The 16,490-nt window shown below is 30.9% G+C and overlaps 2 protein-coding genes across 2 annotated transcripts; both read left to right on the plus strand.

Annotated features, from left to right (window-relative positions):
* LOC103497491 (cyclase-associated protein 1-like) lies at positions 1-4,812 on the plus strand. The gene is made up of 10 exons (XM_008459704.3): positions 1-457; positions 1,048-1,216; positions 1,298-1,362; positions 1,786-2,116; positions 2,221-2,368; positions 2,469-2,578; positions 2,660-2,715; positions 2,847-2,903; positions 3,402-3,545; positions 4,143-4,812. The coding sequence occupies exons 1-10, from the start codon at positions 185-187 to the stop codon at positions 4,227-4,229; spliced, it is 1,440 nt and encodes a 479-aa protein (XP_008457926.2). The 5' UTR covers positions 1-184; the 3' UTR covers positions 4,230-4,812.
* A 2,781-nt stretch (positions 4,813-7,593) lies between these two features.
* On the plus strand, positions 7,594-14,451 carry LOC103497492 (glucan endo-1,3-beta-D-glucosidase-like). The gene is made up of 5 exons (XM_008459705.3): positions 7,594-7,768; positions 7,864-8,528; positions 13,043-13,369; positions 13,508-13,796; positions 14,272-14,451. Exons 1-5 carry the CDS (start codon positions 7,693-7,695, stop codon positions 14,307-14,309), a joined length of 1,395 nt encoding a protein of 464 aa, XP_008457927.1. The 5' UTR covers positions 7,594-7,692; the 3' UTR covers positions 14,310-14,451.
* The last annotated feature ends 2,039 nt before the right edge of the window (positions 14,452-16,490 follow it).

A 16,490-nucleotide genomic window follows, 5' to 3' on the forward strand; every position in this document is an offset into this window, starting at 1 on the left:
CTCAACCAAACCCCCAAATCCCAAATTATTATATTCCCCAACTCAGACCCAACCCATTTGCCAACACCACCCTTTTTACTCAATCGATTACTGGAACACCCACCATTGTTTGTCTCTCAGATCTGAGCTTATTTTCTTTCCCACATAAGGGAAAGACTGAAACACTTCTGGGTTTCAACCAACTATGGATGAGAAGCTGATTCAGCGGTTGGAATCGGCTGTAGCTCGGCTTGAAGCCTTGTCTACTGGATTCCGCCCCGGTGGTGCACCGGAGAGTGGCGAGGATGTGGTGACTGACCCCTCTATTCTTGCTTTTGATGATCTGATGGGGCAGTACTTTGCAAGGGTTTTAAGTGCTGCGGAGAAGATTGGAGGGCAGGTTCTTGAGGTAACTAAGATTTTGAAAGAGGCATTTTCTGTTCAGAGGGAGCTTCTTGTTAAGGTCAAGCAAACTCAGGTTGGTGAGAAATTTCTGTTTTTCTCTTCAAGTAATGTAAAGCTGCAGCATTCTTGATTCAAGGGGCGATTTAATTTTCTTCTCAAGTTGCTTCTTTTGGTCTCCTAATTACTGTTTTGTTCACGCGAGATTGGCTGTAGGCTGTGTTTTATTAATCGGGGGATTGGTATTGTCGATTTAGTGGTTAGTGGGACTGGCGGTGAGAGTCTTGGATGATTGGTTAGGAAACGCTACTGACATGTGTTGATAATGGTTTGTGGAAGGGAATGTTTTTGTGTGGTGAATTAGCAATATTAGCTATCTAACTGTCAACTTATCTGTAAACCTTGCATTCTATTTTTAATTTTAGCTATATGAAGGTTTGTTAGACTATTGTGTAGTTTTCTCTTGCTGCCTTATCTGAAACTTCATTGGTCTCATGAATGCTATATTGCCCTATTTGTTCTAGAAACAAAAAAGAGATAGAAAAGAAAGGATGGAAAATTCGAAGGAGTTATATATCTAAAACAGTGCCGAGTGATAACTTTCAATAGAAGTTTTCAGGTGAAGTTTGTTGCTCTGAAGTTAATTTATTTGTTTTTTTGTTTCAGAAACCTGACTTGGCGGGCTTAGCTGAATTTCTGAAGCCATTGAACGAAGTTATTATGAAAGCAAATGCACTCACAGAGGGAAGGAGGTCTGATTTCTTCAACCATTTGAAAGCTGCAGCTGATAGTCTATCTGCACTGGCTTGGATTGCATTCACAGGAAAAGACTGTGGTATGAAATGTAGTTGAGTATGTCCACGTTGGAATGTGTAATTCCAATTCATTCCATCTAATTGGTTCTTGATTGTTCTAGGTATGAGCATGCCCATTGCCCATGTTGAAGAAAGTTGGCAAATGGCTGAATTTTACAACAACAAAGTAAGCTAATGTTTCCTCGGAACTTGTAGTTTATTTGGTAGAATCTATTTAGTCCCCCTTTCTCAAAAAACAAACGCAGGGCAAAATAGAGTGTAGAAAATACTTAACATTAGCACAAAGCATCTAGGCCATCTATAGAGTCTATCTTTTCTATTAACACAACTAGTATTTTGTTGCTGGAAACTGGAATGCATTGATCTTGTCATTATTGGAATGAATGAATTTCATATTTTGATTACTTATAGTAGTTACTTGTCAGAGATTTAATCTAGCATGCTATATGCAACCACAATTCCTAAGTGCTTTTGAAATCAGCTGTTCTTGAGTCCATTTTGATCTATCTTATTTTGGCTTTGTATAGTTGTTTCATTCATAACAGAAATTAAAATGGTATACAGCCGACCTGTTTACTTCTTCATTCAGGTTCTTGTAGAGTACAGAAACAAAGATCCAAATCATGTTGAGTGGGCCAAAGCTATAAAGGAACTCTATTTGCCAGGTTTAAGGGACTATGTCAAAAGTTTCTATCCTTTGGGTCCAGTATGGAGTGTTACTGGGAAAACAACTGCTTCTGCTGCTCCTAAGGCTTCTCCTCCTCCTCCTAAAACATCAGCACCGGGTGCACCGGCCCCACCTCCACCCCCTCCAGCTTCACTATTCAGCTCTGAACCTTCTCAGGCTTCATCTTCTAAGCCAAAAGCAGGAATGGCTGCTGTTTTCCAAGAAATCAATTCTGGGAAGCCCGTGACTTTAGGTATTGCTGTCTCTAATTTTAGAAACATTCACTGTTCTCTCGTGTTTCCAAAACTCTCCCCTTCACTATTATTTATACATCTCTGAGCACTTTCTCTGCACTAGGTCTGAAGAAAGTCACAGATGACATGAAAACCAAGAACCGTGCAGATAGAGTTGGCATTGTGGGTTCTAGTGAGAAACGTGGTCCTACAGCCTCTCCTTCATTTTCCAAAACAGGACCTCCAAAGTTAGAACTTCAAATGGGTCGAAAGTAAGTTTCACTTTCTGTAGTTACAAATAAGATATTGATGACAGTAGGTATCCTACTTACAATTTCTATTTTTTTTATAATAAAAAAATTATTTATACAGGTGGGTTGTTGAGAACCAAATTGGAAGAAAAAACTTGGTGATTGATGATTGTGATGCTAAACAATCGGTGTATATCTTTGGATGCAAAGATTCAGTTTTGCAGATTCAAGGTAACGTTGTATCTCATGATCAGTTCAGTTGTCTCTCTCTCTTCTGATGGCTCATGGAAAATTAATATTTTCACCTTGCAGGGAAGGTCAACAACATAACAGTTGACAAATGTACAAAATTGGGAGTTGTATTCAGGGTTAGTATGTGATATATGACCCTTCTTCAACTACTCTGCCCCCAACAAAAAAAAAAAGTCAACTTGACACACAGCACAAATTCATGCATATATTGGTGATGTAGATTAATCTTTTTACTTGTATTTTATAGGATGTTGTGGCTGCATTTGAGATTGTAAATTCCAATGGGGTTGAAGTACAATGTCAGGTACTACGTTCTACATTGTCTTTTAAGTTAAACACTATGGGCCGTATAGCTTAAACTTTTAATGTAGTCAGGATGTTTAAAATATATTTTATGCAAAGAGAGGGTATTATAGTTGCTGATAAAACTTTTAAGAGGCATTTGTGGCGCTAAGTTGGTTATACACTATTTTAGTATGGATAGGAATAGTAAGCACAATAACTGTAACAAAGAGGGATGAATAGGTACTAATAAATGTTGTGATAAAGAGGAATTTCAAATATTAATATTGTAGTTAATTGTGAGTTATTTTAGAACTCAAGGACACAATTGTACAACCTATAAAATAGATCTTGTTCAAGTAAGGTCCTAGTTAATTGTGGGCTGTAATAGTTGGACACATTGAGAGGCCCAAAACTGTAGCCCACTTCACCCAATTGAAGTTGGGGGCCCAAACGGGCCCTTAGTTTTAAAGCCATGGAGTTGCTAAGAGTTCATTCTTTTATTTGCTGATTATTGAAGGGTTCTGCTCCAACTATTTCTGTGGACAACACTGGAGGCTGTCTACTATATTTAAACAAAGATTCTTTGGGGACATCCATTACAACTGCCAAGTCAAGTGAGATCAATGTCTTGGTTCCTGATGCAGGATCTGATGGTGATTGGGTATGGTCCCGTGTGCCCTCCTGCTTCATGATCTTGATTTTCTTTTGTTATTTGATCAAATTCTTACACGGATGTATTCATTTTTCCCATTTCTGCCGTTCAATCCACCGAGGAATATATTCTTTTCTGTTTCCTATTAAAAGAAGAAAGGAAAAAGGAAAATTGTTCACTTTTGCTTTTTGAGTAGTGGTAAAGTTCTTTGATTCTGGGCCTTAAAAGCATTTTTCTTTTGTTATGTGCAGTTTGTGAGTCGTGTTATGGAATTTTCCAGTTAGCAATATCCTTGAAACCATGTGCTTCCAATTTAATTATTAAATTCCTAAAAACAAAATGTTTTCTGTGTTCATCTTCTAGATTAGGCCAACAAAATTGCTTAGAAATGAATTTTGATTCCATAAATCGATCAGCTTGCATGTATGCATGTTTTAATCTAACCAATGCTGTTCTTTCATAGAAAAAAAATGCTTTGATTCTGTTCTTTTTGCTTTTTTCCCCTATCTTGAGGCAATGAAAGTCTTGCCAATTACCTTTAAGTACATTATCCGGGGGAAGGTTGAAATTAGACTCTAAAATGGATGTCCTGTTCTATCTCTTTAGGTGGAGCATGCACTACCACAACAATTCGTTCATTTGTTTAAGGACGGTCGCTTCGAAACCACTCCAGTCTCTCACTCAGGAGGGTGAATTGAGTTTTAACAGATTCTCTCTTTTCTTCGTTTATATTTTTATCTATTAAATGGAGAGTGGTATTTGTTTCCATTTTCCCCCCTTGATTCATTTGTCACAGTAAATTACATCTGGTGGTTTGATAGTGTCTTATTTCATTGGGTATTTGTTTTCCTCTTCTTCTTTTCAAAAACTTTGGATTTCATCTTTCAAAGGAATTTCAGCAGTGTTTGTGGGGACAACACATCGTGTAACAAAGTGTTCTATTTTCTGCCTTTGTTTTGTTGTAATGAGAATCTGTCAACTTCTACTTTGGGTTTGAGAAGAAAACAGAGAAATCTCTTCTTTGCTTCCTTGTTATGCATTGCTTTGGCATACCTGCAGTTATGAGAAATTTTCAAGCAGACCCAGAATGAGTTTGGGAAGAAGAAATTGGTGCATGAAGTATTGGAAGGTGGAAGCAGATTCATGTTTAAAAATATTCTGAGAAAGCTTTTCTTTTCTTTTTTGTGGGTGTATTTTCATGAGAAATGTTGTATTCTGTTAAAAGTGTTTGAACGTTACTTTCAAAATGGCATTGATGATAGTTTATTTGACAAAAGGAATATTGCAGGGATTCTATCGTTTTAAAGTATTTTTCTGTCCAAAGCTTTTCTGGATTAATTGAAAAAGGAGCAATATTTGGTACGTCTTAAATGGACTTATCTTTACGTAACAAATCAATGATTTTCTTAACAACAATATTATTGTATAGCTTGTCTTGGTGAAAATTAATGTTGAGAATATAATTTGCAAACATGGCTTAGACTAAATTGGATGAAAGAACATGGTATTTTAATAATTGTAAGTTGAATCTCAACTCAAATCAAGTTGCCTACTACACTGATATGAGAATCTGATTTAGTCAATAACCTATATTTTTATTAGATGCAAAATCTGTAGTTACACCAAAAATTCTGACATTACTTTGATAGCAGTTACCCATTAAGTATTAAGTTCACTATCAATTTAGTTAGCTGATTTATGAAATTCAATGATCTTATTTTATCTCAATTATTAAGTAATGCTTTACATATTTATGAAGTAAAAAGAGTTCAAACTCTTAAACAAAAATAACAAGTTCTTAGTGTGTCTAGTTTGGTGACTATTTTGTTTTTGAAATTAAGCTTATATACGTCGTTTCTATCTCCAACTTTCTTCTTTTGTTATCTTGAAAGACAGTTAAAATTTGAAAGCTAAGAAAAGTAGTTTTAAAAAATAGTTTTTGTTATTTAGAATTTGGTTGGGAATTCAACTATTGTTATTATAAAAATGTTCAAATTATTGTAAGACTTGAAAAAAAGAATATACTTAATTTCAAAGAACAAAAACGATCATTTTTAACCATATAAAATTGATTAACTATCTAAAGTATATTTTTTTCAAAATCGATCACTTTTATTTGAACCATTTTGATAAAAATGATTTAAATACATTTTAAAGTCTTTTAAATGTTAGTTTGAGTCTGGTTAAAACACTCCATCTTTTTTCGAAAATGATTTATCTTTAAAATTATACTTACAAGTTAAAAACCAAATACATCATTTCTTTTTGGAATTTAAAAAATTGGCCGTATTTTTTTAAAATATTAATAAAAGAATATATAATAAAAGAGAAATTTAAATATAGTATAAATATTTTGTTGCTTTGTTATATTTTTTTAAAAAAAAACTCTTTATTTTTATTACTTTAAAATGTATCATATTTTTAATTATTCAAAATAGATTTAGTTAGGATTAAAATTATATTTGATTATGTAATTAATTAAAGATGATTTGCACCAAAGAAAAATTATGACAAATAGCACAATGTAAGAAATGAACTAAACATATAGCACAATGATAAAATATTTGTAAAAACAACAAATATTAACCAGTCAAATGATAATCTTTTTGATGTAAAGTGTATCTTTCATTGACTACAATGGATAGAAGTTATTTGTTATACATGTTATCAGTGATAGTAATAGCAATTAAAAATATGTTTCTCAAATTGAATCTACAACGATAGCAACTATCAATTGCTATAACTGATAGTTACTATCAATGACAGCTTTAAATTTGAGAAAATCGAGAAAAAACACCATTTAAATAGAAAGTAATCAATGATGTTAATTACGGGTGATAACATCTTATAACAATATCAATGATAGCAAATAATAATAGCTACAAGTGATATTCATTAATTGTTAATACTAACTAGTGGTTTTCAAAGTTATAAAATTAGGAGTGTGAAACAATCTTTTCTCAAATTGAAAGCTATTTTTAAATTGAGAAATTCGAGTAGAAACAATTTTTGCAATATATATATATATTGAAACACATGTGGAATATGAAATTACTTTAACAAGAAAAAGAAAGAAAGAAAACCTTTATCTTTTTTAACACATGACCTCTCCCTAATAACGGATACAAATTCAAAAGTTTACCAAACTTCTAATAATGGTTTTATATTATAAATAGGAGAAGTTAAATTACAAATTTAGTTCTCTTCTTTTCATTTTAATATTTAGTTCTCTTCTTTTCATTTTAATAGTTATCTTACTTTTTTTTTTTTTTTTTTTACTTTTTGGAATTGAAATTAAGTCTATTATCTTTGTAGCCTTATGTATATGTGTGTTATATATTAAAGTTAGAATTTGTAGGTAATTTAAAAAGAAAAAACAAGTTTTTAAAAACGATTTCTTTTTTTAATTTTTTAAAAGTTTGTATTGATTTTTGAAAACATTGGTAAAAACTAAAAAGGAGATGTCACATACCAAAATTTTTAGAGTTAGAATAAGTGTTTAACGATAATTCAAATTTAAAGAACCAAAAATTATATATCAAATAATTACTAAACAAGACATTAGTTTTTAAGTTGTATGTACTTAGTCCTTAATTCTAAAACAGTGTCAAATAGAATCACGAAGTTTAAGTTTACCTCCAATAGCTCCTGAAGTTCTAGTAATATGTTTCTAAATTTTAAAAATATCTAATATAGACACTAAATTTGTAATTATTGTAAAAATTAAACTAAGTTTCAGATATAATTTTTAATATTTATATAAATTTAAGGGCCACTTTTTATTATTGAAAATTGAAGGAAATAATTCTAAACTACGATCCTACTTAAGTGGTAGTTTTTGTATTTATTAAAAAATCACTTCTAGTCCCAAAAGTTTTAGGAATTAAAGTATAAAAACTTAATTCTTACCATGGAATTAAATTGTTACTTACAACTTAGGGAGTGTTCTTTTTTTTTTTTTTTTTTTTCCCAAAATTTCCAATTTTGCCCATGCCTTCAACACAGCCAGTGAGGCCCCACCTTCCCCATCTCTCAGTTACTTCCACACTTTCACACCTCTCATTCACAAACACACGAACAGAGAGCTTTTACATAGAGAGATTTCTCTCTCTCTCTCTCTCTCTCTCTCTCTCTCTCTCCCCCATTCTTATCAATCATGGCTTCTTTTTCACTTCCATTCTTCTCCCTCTTCCTCTTCGCTGCCGCCTCATCCACCGTCTTTTACATCGCCGGTCGCTTTCTCCTCCTCCCTTTCTCTCTCTCTTTCATCTCCTTTTTCACTTTTCCCCTTTTATCTTTACCCCCTTCTTTTTCCTTTTCTTTGCAGATTCTCAATCCTTCATCGGCGTCAACTACGGCCAACTCTCCGACAATCTCCCTCCACCTTCCTCCACTGCCAACCTCCTCCGCTCAACTTCCATCTCCAAAATCCGTCTCTACAACGCCGATCCACTCATCATCAAATCCCTAGCCAACTCCGGACTCGGAATCGTAATCGGTATAGCCAACGGCGACATTCCTGCCCTAGCCTCCAATCCTAATTCCGCTGCTCAATGGATCAACACCAACCTTAATCCTTACTATCCAGCTAGTAATATCCTGCTAATTACCGTCGGAAACGAGGTGATGTCGTCCATGGATCAGAATTTGATTTCGCAACTTGTCCCGGCAATGAGGAATGTGCAGAACGCGGTGAATGCGGCGAGTCTTGGCGGGAAAGTGAAGGTGTCGACGGTGCATTCGATGGCGGTGTTGAGTCAGTCGGATCCGCCGTCGTCGGGGAGGATTAATCCGATGTTTGAAACCACCATGAAGGCGGTGGTGGAATTTTTGAAAGAGAACGAATCGCCATTTGCGATAAATCCTTACCCGTTTTTTGCGTATCAGAGTGATCCAAGAGATGAAACGCTGGCGTTTTGTCTGTTTCAACCTAACTCGGGACGAGTCGACTCAGGAAATGGAATCAAATATATGAATATGTTCGATGCTCAGGTCAGTGAAACCTCTACCCTCCGTAAATCCATTTCTCCTCCTTTCATTTTATCTAAAATTAATTACTTCTAAATTTAATTTAAATACGAAATTTTTCTTTTTTTTTCTTTAGAGGAATTTAAATATGGAATTCCAAAACTTTATGCTTAAAGACCGACGACGACACGTATACGTTAAGTCTAGTCAACCGGCGACACACTTAGATTGTGCCACGTTTCAATAAGCGTTACAAATGGAAAAAAAAAAAAAAGGAATGAAAATACCTTTTCGTTTTGAGTTTAATTGATTTGGCTGTTTACATATTTTTAGGGTGATTACATTCAAAAGGTAATTTACTTTTGAAACAATTTTCATGTTATTTTAGGCAACCATCTTGATTTATGATAAACTCTTAAAACCAAATCTTTAGAAAAATAAGTTTTAAATGGTTTATGTTTAATCTATTCCTTAACTTTGTATAAAAACCTTTGATAACGTCTCTAGCCACTATTTTTGGTGACTGTTTATTGGCCAACCTCTGACATCATCTTCCACAACTATCACTTCCATAAACAAATTCTTTTACAGTGATTTGAAATTTAATTAAAAAAAATTATTGTACAGCATACTAAACAAACTATTTTGATAATTATACTTTTAAAAAAGAGGTTTAATAATCGTCTATTTTATTTTAAGGAGTTTTTATCGAAAGTTTTGTATTTTTTAAAAAACATTTTTTCCTAAGTCTTTAGGTCACTCTTGATTTCAAATTAGTTTGTCCGTATTAAAATCTAACAATAAAATTGAAACTTGAATTTTGTTACGGTCTGAATTTTATGATTTTTGAAATTTTACTAAAAAAAATGCTTTTTAGTTTTTTGAGTTTTTTCTCAATAAATTATAATTATTTATTCCTATGAAAGGTAAATATTCTGTCAACTTTTATATTTTGATGATTTTTTATTTATTTAAAGTTTCTAGTATTATCTGTTAATTAAAATAAATGAATTTTATTTATTTAAGTTTCATTAATTTTTACCATGACTGTCACAACTAAGATAAAAATTTCATTTCATAGTTCATTTAAATTAACTAATAAACACTAATATTAAAATTGAATATTTTAATAGAAAAAATTAAGGTTAAAAATATAAACTAAATTGAAGCTAAGACTTAAAATTAAAATTAAAGGATAAAAATATGATATTTTGAACGTAAATTGCAAGCCTCTTGAAAGATAAAAGGATAAATAGAGATTAAATCTATAATATATGATAAAAAGAGGATAGGTCTTTCTTAATGATATTCAATTTTAGCTATTTTTTAGTTAATTCACAATTTTCTTCCACAATTAGTTTAAGAAAAAAAGAAATCTTTTGTTCCTAGATTTTAGCTCTAATCTCTATTTGGCAAAATTTAAAATATGAACACTTTCTTTTAAGTTTTGATTTTAACATCTATTAAATTGTAACATTTTGAAATGTAGGTTTTAAATTGAAATCTCACACAAAATTTAAGAAGTAAAAATGAACACTTTGATATTGAGAACCAAATGAGAACTAACCTCAGATGGAAAAAGTATTTTATCCATTTCTTTTAGTCTCTAATTAGGTCCATAACTTTCTGTACTTTAAAAACCACTCCACTCCATAGGTCTTTGATTTTGATATGGATTAGAAAATGTTTAGCACGTAAGCAGAACTTTAATATTGTGCTTAATAATTCTAAAATTACTGAGAGGAGTCTAAAATTTGTTACATGTTTGTTAAGACATTGGAATATAATAAAAAAATAATAGCATTTTCAAATTCTGAAAAGTAAAATGCATTAAACTAATTTTTTAAACATATGATACACAAACTTACTGAATCTTTTTTTCTTATAAAGATGTATATTTTAATAAAACTGTCATTGTTGTCCATTTCTTTAACTGACAAGTCATTATAATTTGTGTATGTATCATGTCATATTTTTATTCTTATCCCTTGTTTTCTTTGATTATCAAACACAGCTATTTTGATAATTTGTATAAATCTTACTTAATTAATGAGATAAAAAATAAAAAAACTATTTTTAAAATTAGTAAGATGAACCAAAATATTTAAAAAAAATATAGTAAAAAATAAATCTTCGCTATAGATTAATATATTTATCATGATAAACACATATGATAGTTTATACATTTGTAAATATATATATTAGAAAAAAACTTAGTTTGAAATCGATAGACTTCATATTAGGTGAACCAACATACTTTTAAGGAGTTTTTTTTAAGAATAATAAAAAAATAAAATAAAAACTATGTACGTTTTATTGCAAAAAACCAGAAATTATATTTTGGAAGTGATTTTGAAAATATTAAAATATTTTTGTTATTTTCAAACCCCTTTGAAATATTACCTTATTAACTTAAAAGTAATTTTTTGAATTTATACCTCTGCTTCTAAACATTATTATCATAACATCCAAATTGATTTTGAACTATTAAAAATATACCATTAGTTAACATGCCATTAGTTTAGTTAAGATTTTGACATAATTACGTTAAACTCATGCAAATAAATAAATTCTAAAGGCACCCTACTATAGATTTTAATTTACATAAAAAGTAACTTAAAATTCTACATTCAGTGTGATATAACTTTGGATAGAAATTTAGATTTATGTTGAAATTCAAAATTTTAAAAATTAAATACCATTTCAAAATTTTTCTAATTCATGAAATGTTCCATTTTGTTGGAGTTGAAACTCGAAAATTTTAATTTTTTTGAAAGAAAACGAAAAACAGTTTTATTGGATCCACTTTATCTAAAATCATATAGCAAATAAGTATTTTTTTTTTTGGAATAAAACGAAAGTTCGATGGAACTTTCCAAAAGTTTTAGTTCAAGGATGGTATTATAAGAGATTTGGATTTTGGTATGTAAGTTTTTAATTCGTGATTTTTTTTTTATAATTTTAGAGATTTCTTCTTTTCATATATTAATTTCTCTGTGAACTTTGTGATAACTTTGTTTTTAAACTCAATTTGAATATATATATATATATATATATATATATATATATATATATATATATATGTAAATTAACGTAAATAACAAACGAGGGAAAATATTATATTTATAAAATATTACAAAACTTTGAATTTCACAGTTGACACAAATGCATTGATAGATTCCTTGAGTTAATAAAATTTAAAATTCTATTACTTTTTGTAAATATTTTGGTGGAAATGTTCATTATATATATTTATATATATTAAAATCCAAACTTTATTAAGATATACCAAACTTTTTTCTGTCCAGTTCTATAGAGTAGTTGAAATTGAAACCAACCACAACGTCACTTTTTTTGGGGGTTGCTGATGCTCTTATTTAATTTTAAAGGGTTTTTTTTCTTCTTAAAAACAACTTTCCTTTTACATCGAAATTAACACCACTTTGATATTTGATTCAATTTTAACATCTTCAGAGTCAATATTTTGGATTACGTTAAGAATCTTTATTCATTTGGGTATTTTTTTTTCCCTAGTTGCTAGATTTTGAATTTAATAGGTGGAAGGTCCCCACAATACTTTTTAATATCTTGTTGCTATATATAGTTTCTTCATTCTTGTATTCTATTTGGATTTGCTGTTTGCTTGTGACAACTTAGCCCAAATTTGCTTAAAACTAAATAATCTGTTTTTGAAGTTTAGGCTGTATCTGCTTGCTAGGTGTTTGTGATATTGCCAGAAAGAAATCGAATGTATGAAAATCACTTGCTTGGCTAATATTCTGTTGTATTTTTAACCAAAAAGGCCAAAAAAGATTAAGAAAAAAAGTGATGGGGGTGGGAGATTATTCAACTTTAGAATCTTAGCTAATAAATTCGCTTTTCATTTGTGATGTGACCTATATTATGCTCGGTTACAGCTGGCCAATGGCATTTAATGTCGGTAAGTCCTTTCAATATATCAATTATTATAACAGATGAAGGAATACCTACATATGATGGCCTACAATTTTTCTTACCTCTCTTTTTTAGTGTATTTTATGAAGTCCGAAATTAACACGCATGAGTTAAAAGAAACTTTATCTTAGAAAGAAAAAGAACAAACTTCGAACGTAGACCGTATTGAAGTTGGAATAGAGTTATTTGACACCGACTTATAAAGTTAGTAAGTTAATATTCTTTATTATCGAGCTTTAGTATTCCAATGGATTCAAACCCTCAACTTAAAATTTCAACCGACTTTAAAATTTTTGACTACGGCCGCGGTTGATTATAAGAGAAAAAAAAAAAAGAAGAAAACTTATGAATGTAGCCCCAGAATATGATGGCTCTCTTACTGGAGGATAGTGTTGTCTCATCAGCACAGCCAAAAACTAGCGTATTATGAAATTAATGGCATTTCTTGTTGTGGTCTTCAACTATCATGCCTATTTGAAATTTGTATTTATGATGTATTGCAGCAGATTTTAATTATTTGAACTACTATTTTCATTATTGGGAGCTATTATTATTTGGTCCCTGACCCATGTGGATTTCAACAGCTTGATGCAGTAAGGTCTGGTTTGAATGCTCTAGGTGATTTCAAGGATGTTGAGATCATGGTGGCTGAGACGGGGTGGGCGTATCGTGGTGATAGCAATGAAGTGGGAACAAGTGTGGAAAATGCAAGAGCTTACAATGGCAATTTGATTGCACATCTTAGATCAATGGTGGGTACTCCATTGATGCCTGGAAAATCAGTGGATACATATATCTTCGCTCTCTATGACGAAAACTTGAAACCAGGTCCCACCTCCGAACGGTCATTTGGGCTGTTTTATCCCAATCTAACTATGACCTATGATGTCGGACTCTCAAAGAACAGCCAGGTTAGAATCTTCATGCTGTAGGCAATGGTTGAATCACTGAATGCGTTTGATAAAATAAGCTTCTTGCATCAAGTTTATAGCAAAGTAAATCCAATCTAATAAATTTACATCATAGAAGCTAACTCTTTTATGTTCTAGACTCCAACGACTCCAACAACACCAACCACCCCATCGCCCAAACCGACTGCGCCTGTTTGGTGCCTGCCGAAGGCTGACATTCCTGATGATCAACTTCAGTCAAATCTCGACTACGCTTGTGGGCACGGTATCGATTGCGGGCCAATCCAACCAGGGGGTGCCTGTTTTGAGCCAAACACTGTAAAATCACATGCTGCTTATGCTATGAATCTCTATTACCAATCACTTGGAAAAAATCCATGGAACTGTGATTTCTCACAGACAGCAACACTAACATCCACAAATCCTAGTAAGCTTTCTTTTCTTATATCTCCTTTATTCAACCTCAATCTAGCAATAAGGAAAAGGACAAAAACAAAGAGGGGCCATTATTAAAGGAGCATAATAATTAAAAGAAAACAATGAAACTGAGAACATAAAAAGTAATGTTAAAAAACTCTGAACTGGGAAGAACACCATGGAGTAGACACAAATCAATTATGTGAAAAATTGTTACAAATCACACACAAACAATTCTTTTTCCAATATTAATTATAAGAGTACTCTTTCAAATCATCATACCACTCAAGTCACTAACAGAGCTAGTGTACCAAATTTACTTCAAATAGAGATAAAATTATAAATACTTGAATCCTATCATTTCTTTGAAGTTTTCAAATATAGAACAAGTGAACTTCTAATATTTTGCTAATTTCCAATATTTTGAAACTAAAACTTATAGTATTTTTGCTTTTCTTGAAGTGTTTGTATTTGTGGATTTTCAGGTTATAATGCTTGCACATACCCTGGAGGAAGCACCTAAGAAGGGAGATCATATTTTGCCTTTGATTTTAGATAAAGAAAAAAAAAAAATTCTCAAACTGTTAGGTGTTTAATGACATTTGAAAACAAACAAATGAAGCAATAATCTTAATTGACCTACACTATAGTATTGTTCTTCGAAATTTTCCCTATTGCCTAAAATTTTGTCAACATCAAAATTGTCGGCGGATGGGGGCCATGCCTAGCTGCCGTATATAATCTTCTACACTCTCCGACTGTTTGGGGAAGGTAATAAAAATCTACCGAAATCGGAGAGAAGTTGGAATGCGGGTGGAATCAAGGAGTAGAATGAAAACGTGGATCAAAGATCGGAGAAACGAAATGAGTTTAGTTTTATCATCTTAGTCCATTATATTCAATACAAACATAGATTTAGAACTATATTATATTCGCTTCTATTACTGTCTAATAGACATTTCACGATGGCTTCCTATGAGTTCAATAAATTTAGAATAATAATTTTTTTCTCTTAAAAAAATCAAATCATATTTTAATTTTAACACTAATAAATCGAACTAATATCTATTATTCATTTAATTGCTATATTTTATAAATATTTTGTAAATATTTTTTATTTAAAATTATTTTTCCAAACAATTTATCTATTTTCTAAAACCAAGTAAAAATCTTTCACAAATATAAACAAAAATCAAGCATGGCCTAAAAATTGTTCTTTTAGGAATATTGTGGTTTTTAAAAGAAATAAGAGAAATATGGTGGATAAGGAAATATTTAGAGATTTATGGTAGTTTTGAATTTCTCTCTCCTGCTAATTAAATCCTTTATTTATTTTTTTTGTTGTTTTTACTTTTTAAATTGAAGTCTTTTAAAAAATATAATAAGACGGCAAAATATTTACACCGTATAGAATAATTTTAAAAACGGAAAAAGTCCACAATTCCACCATGAAAAATACAAAAAATGTCTCGTCAAAAATGCGCGTAATATATTTGGTACACGATTGTTTATATTTGTTTTTTCAATTCTATCGTTTAATTTAATTACACGATTGTTTAATTAATTAGGTTACACGATCGTTTAGATTTAGTTACACGATGTTACGATTTTTTTCTTCAAAATTTAGTACATGATCGTTTAGATTTGGCTAATTTTTTTTTCAAGATTCTTTATATACGATCTTTTAGATTTGGTTACCCTAATATAAACAGCGTAAAAAAAAGAAAAGAAGAAGGACTATGCACGCAGCGAACGAAAAAAAAAGGGAAAAGAAAAAAGAAGAAGAAAGACATGCACGCAGCGAAGAAAAAAGAGAGAAAAACAAGAAGGACAATAGAAAGAAATCAGATTTGGTTACCACCTAAAAAAAGAAGAAAGATGGAAAGAAATCACACTTAAAAAAAGAAGAGTAAAGGAGAAAGACAATAAAAAAATGGCAAGGATAAGAAGAAAAATGAAAGAGCAAATTTGGAATATTTAAAAAATGGCTAACTTTATAGACTTGTTTACACGAATAGTAAATATTTTAGTAATTTGTTATATTTATGAAAGTTTCACTTTTAAAATTATAATTAACTTAACTAAAAGATTAATTTAAATCAATCATTAGTGGAAAATTTTAAACTCTTTCATTTGTTTCTAATTTTATGAAAATTTATAATTATATTTTTAATAATTAAAAATACAATTTTTGAACCATTTTTTTAAATGATTTGCAATTAAAAAAAATAATTCTAAATTAAAATCTATGTATCAATATTTTACTTTAACTTAAAAATTAAAAGAAAATCAACGTGTTTCACAACTTGGACGTTGTCGATTTCGAGCTGATTTTTGTCGCCGACTTTGAACTCTATGTTGTTATGGCTCCTCTTGATTCTATAGTTTTTGTTGGTGCTCTTATGAATATGATACCTTTGCAGATGCTTCACATAATATATATTCATTATGTTCTCCACGATTGCGTCTGTGTCAAGGTACAATAGGTACATCGTCCATATAATGTACCTCCTCCACTTACCTCTCATTATTAATTGCATATATCAAGAACCTGTCATGGATCATTTGCAAAATCACGAAGTCGACAGTTGATTGATCTATGTGAATTGTAAAAAGAAAAAAAAGAAGAAAATATTTCATTTATATATAATTTTAAGTAATTACTACAATGACTCCCGGTAGAGTAATTATAATTATACAATAT

The sequence above is a fragment of the Cucumis melo genome, chromosome 11 (assembly GCF_025177605.1).
Source record: "Cucumis melo cultivar AY chromosome 11, USDA_Cmelo_AY_1.0, whole genome shotgun sequence".
Classification (NCBI taxonomy): domain Eukaryota; kingdom Viridiplantae; phylum Streptophyta; class Magnoliopsida; order Cucurbitales; family Cucurbitaceae; genus Cucumis; species Cucumis melo.

What these genes read in the sequence shown, in the direction of transcription:
- LOC103497491 (XM_008459704.3), top strand. Translation starts at nt 185, where the DNA reads ATGGATGAGAAGCTGATTCAGCGGTTGGAATCGGCTGTAGCTCGGCTT. An exon ending in ATTCACAGGAAAAGACTGTG is followed by an intron (nt 1,217 to 1,297) that starts GTATGAAATGTA and finishes TGATTGTTCTAG; the next exon opens with GTATGAGCATGCCCATTGCC. An exon ending in TGGGAAGCCCGTGACTTTAG is followed by an intron (nt 2,117 to 2,220) that starts GTATTGCTGTCT and finishes TCTCTGCACTAG; the next exon opens with GTCTGAAGAAAGTCACAGAT.
- LOC103497492 (XM_008459705.3), top strand. Translation starts at nt 7,693, where the DNA reads ATGGCTTCTTTTTCACTTCCATTCTTCTCCCTCTTCCTCTTCGCTGCC. An exon ending in CACCGTCTTTTACATCGCCG is followed by an intron (nt 7,769 to 7,863) that starts GTCGCTTTCTCC and finishes TTTTCTTTGCAG; the next exon opens with ATTCTCAATCCTTCATCGGC. An exon ending in ACTAACATCCACAAATCCTA is followed by an intron (nt 13,797 to 14,271) that starts GTAAGCTTTCTT and finishes GTGGATTTTCAG; the next exon opens with GTTATAATGCTTGCACATAC.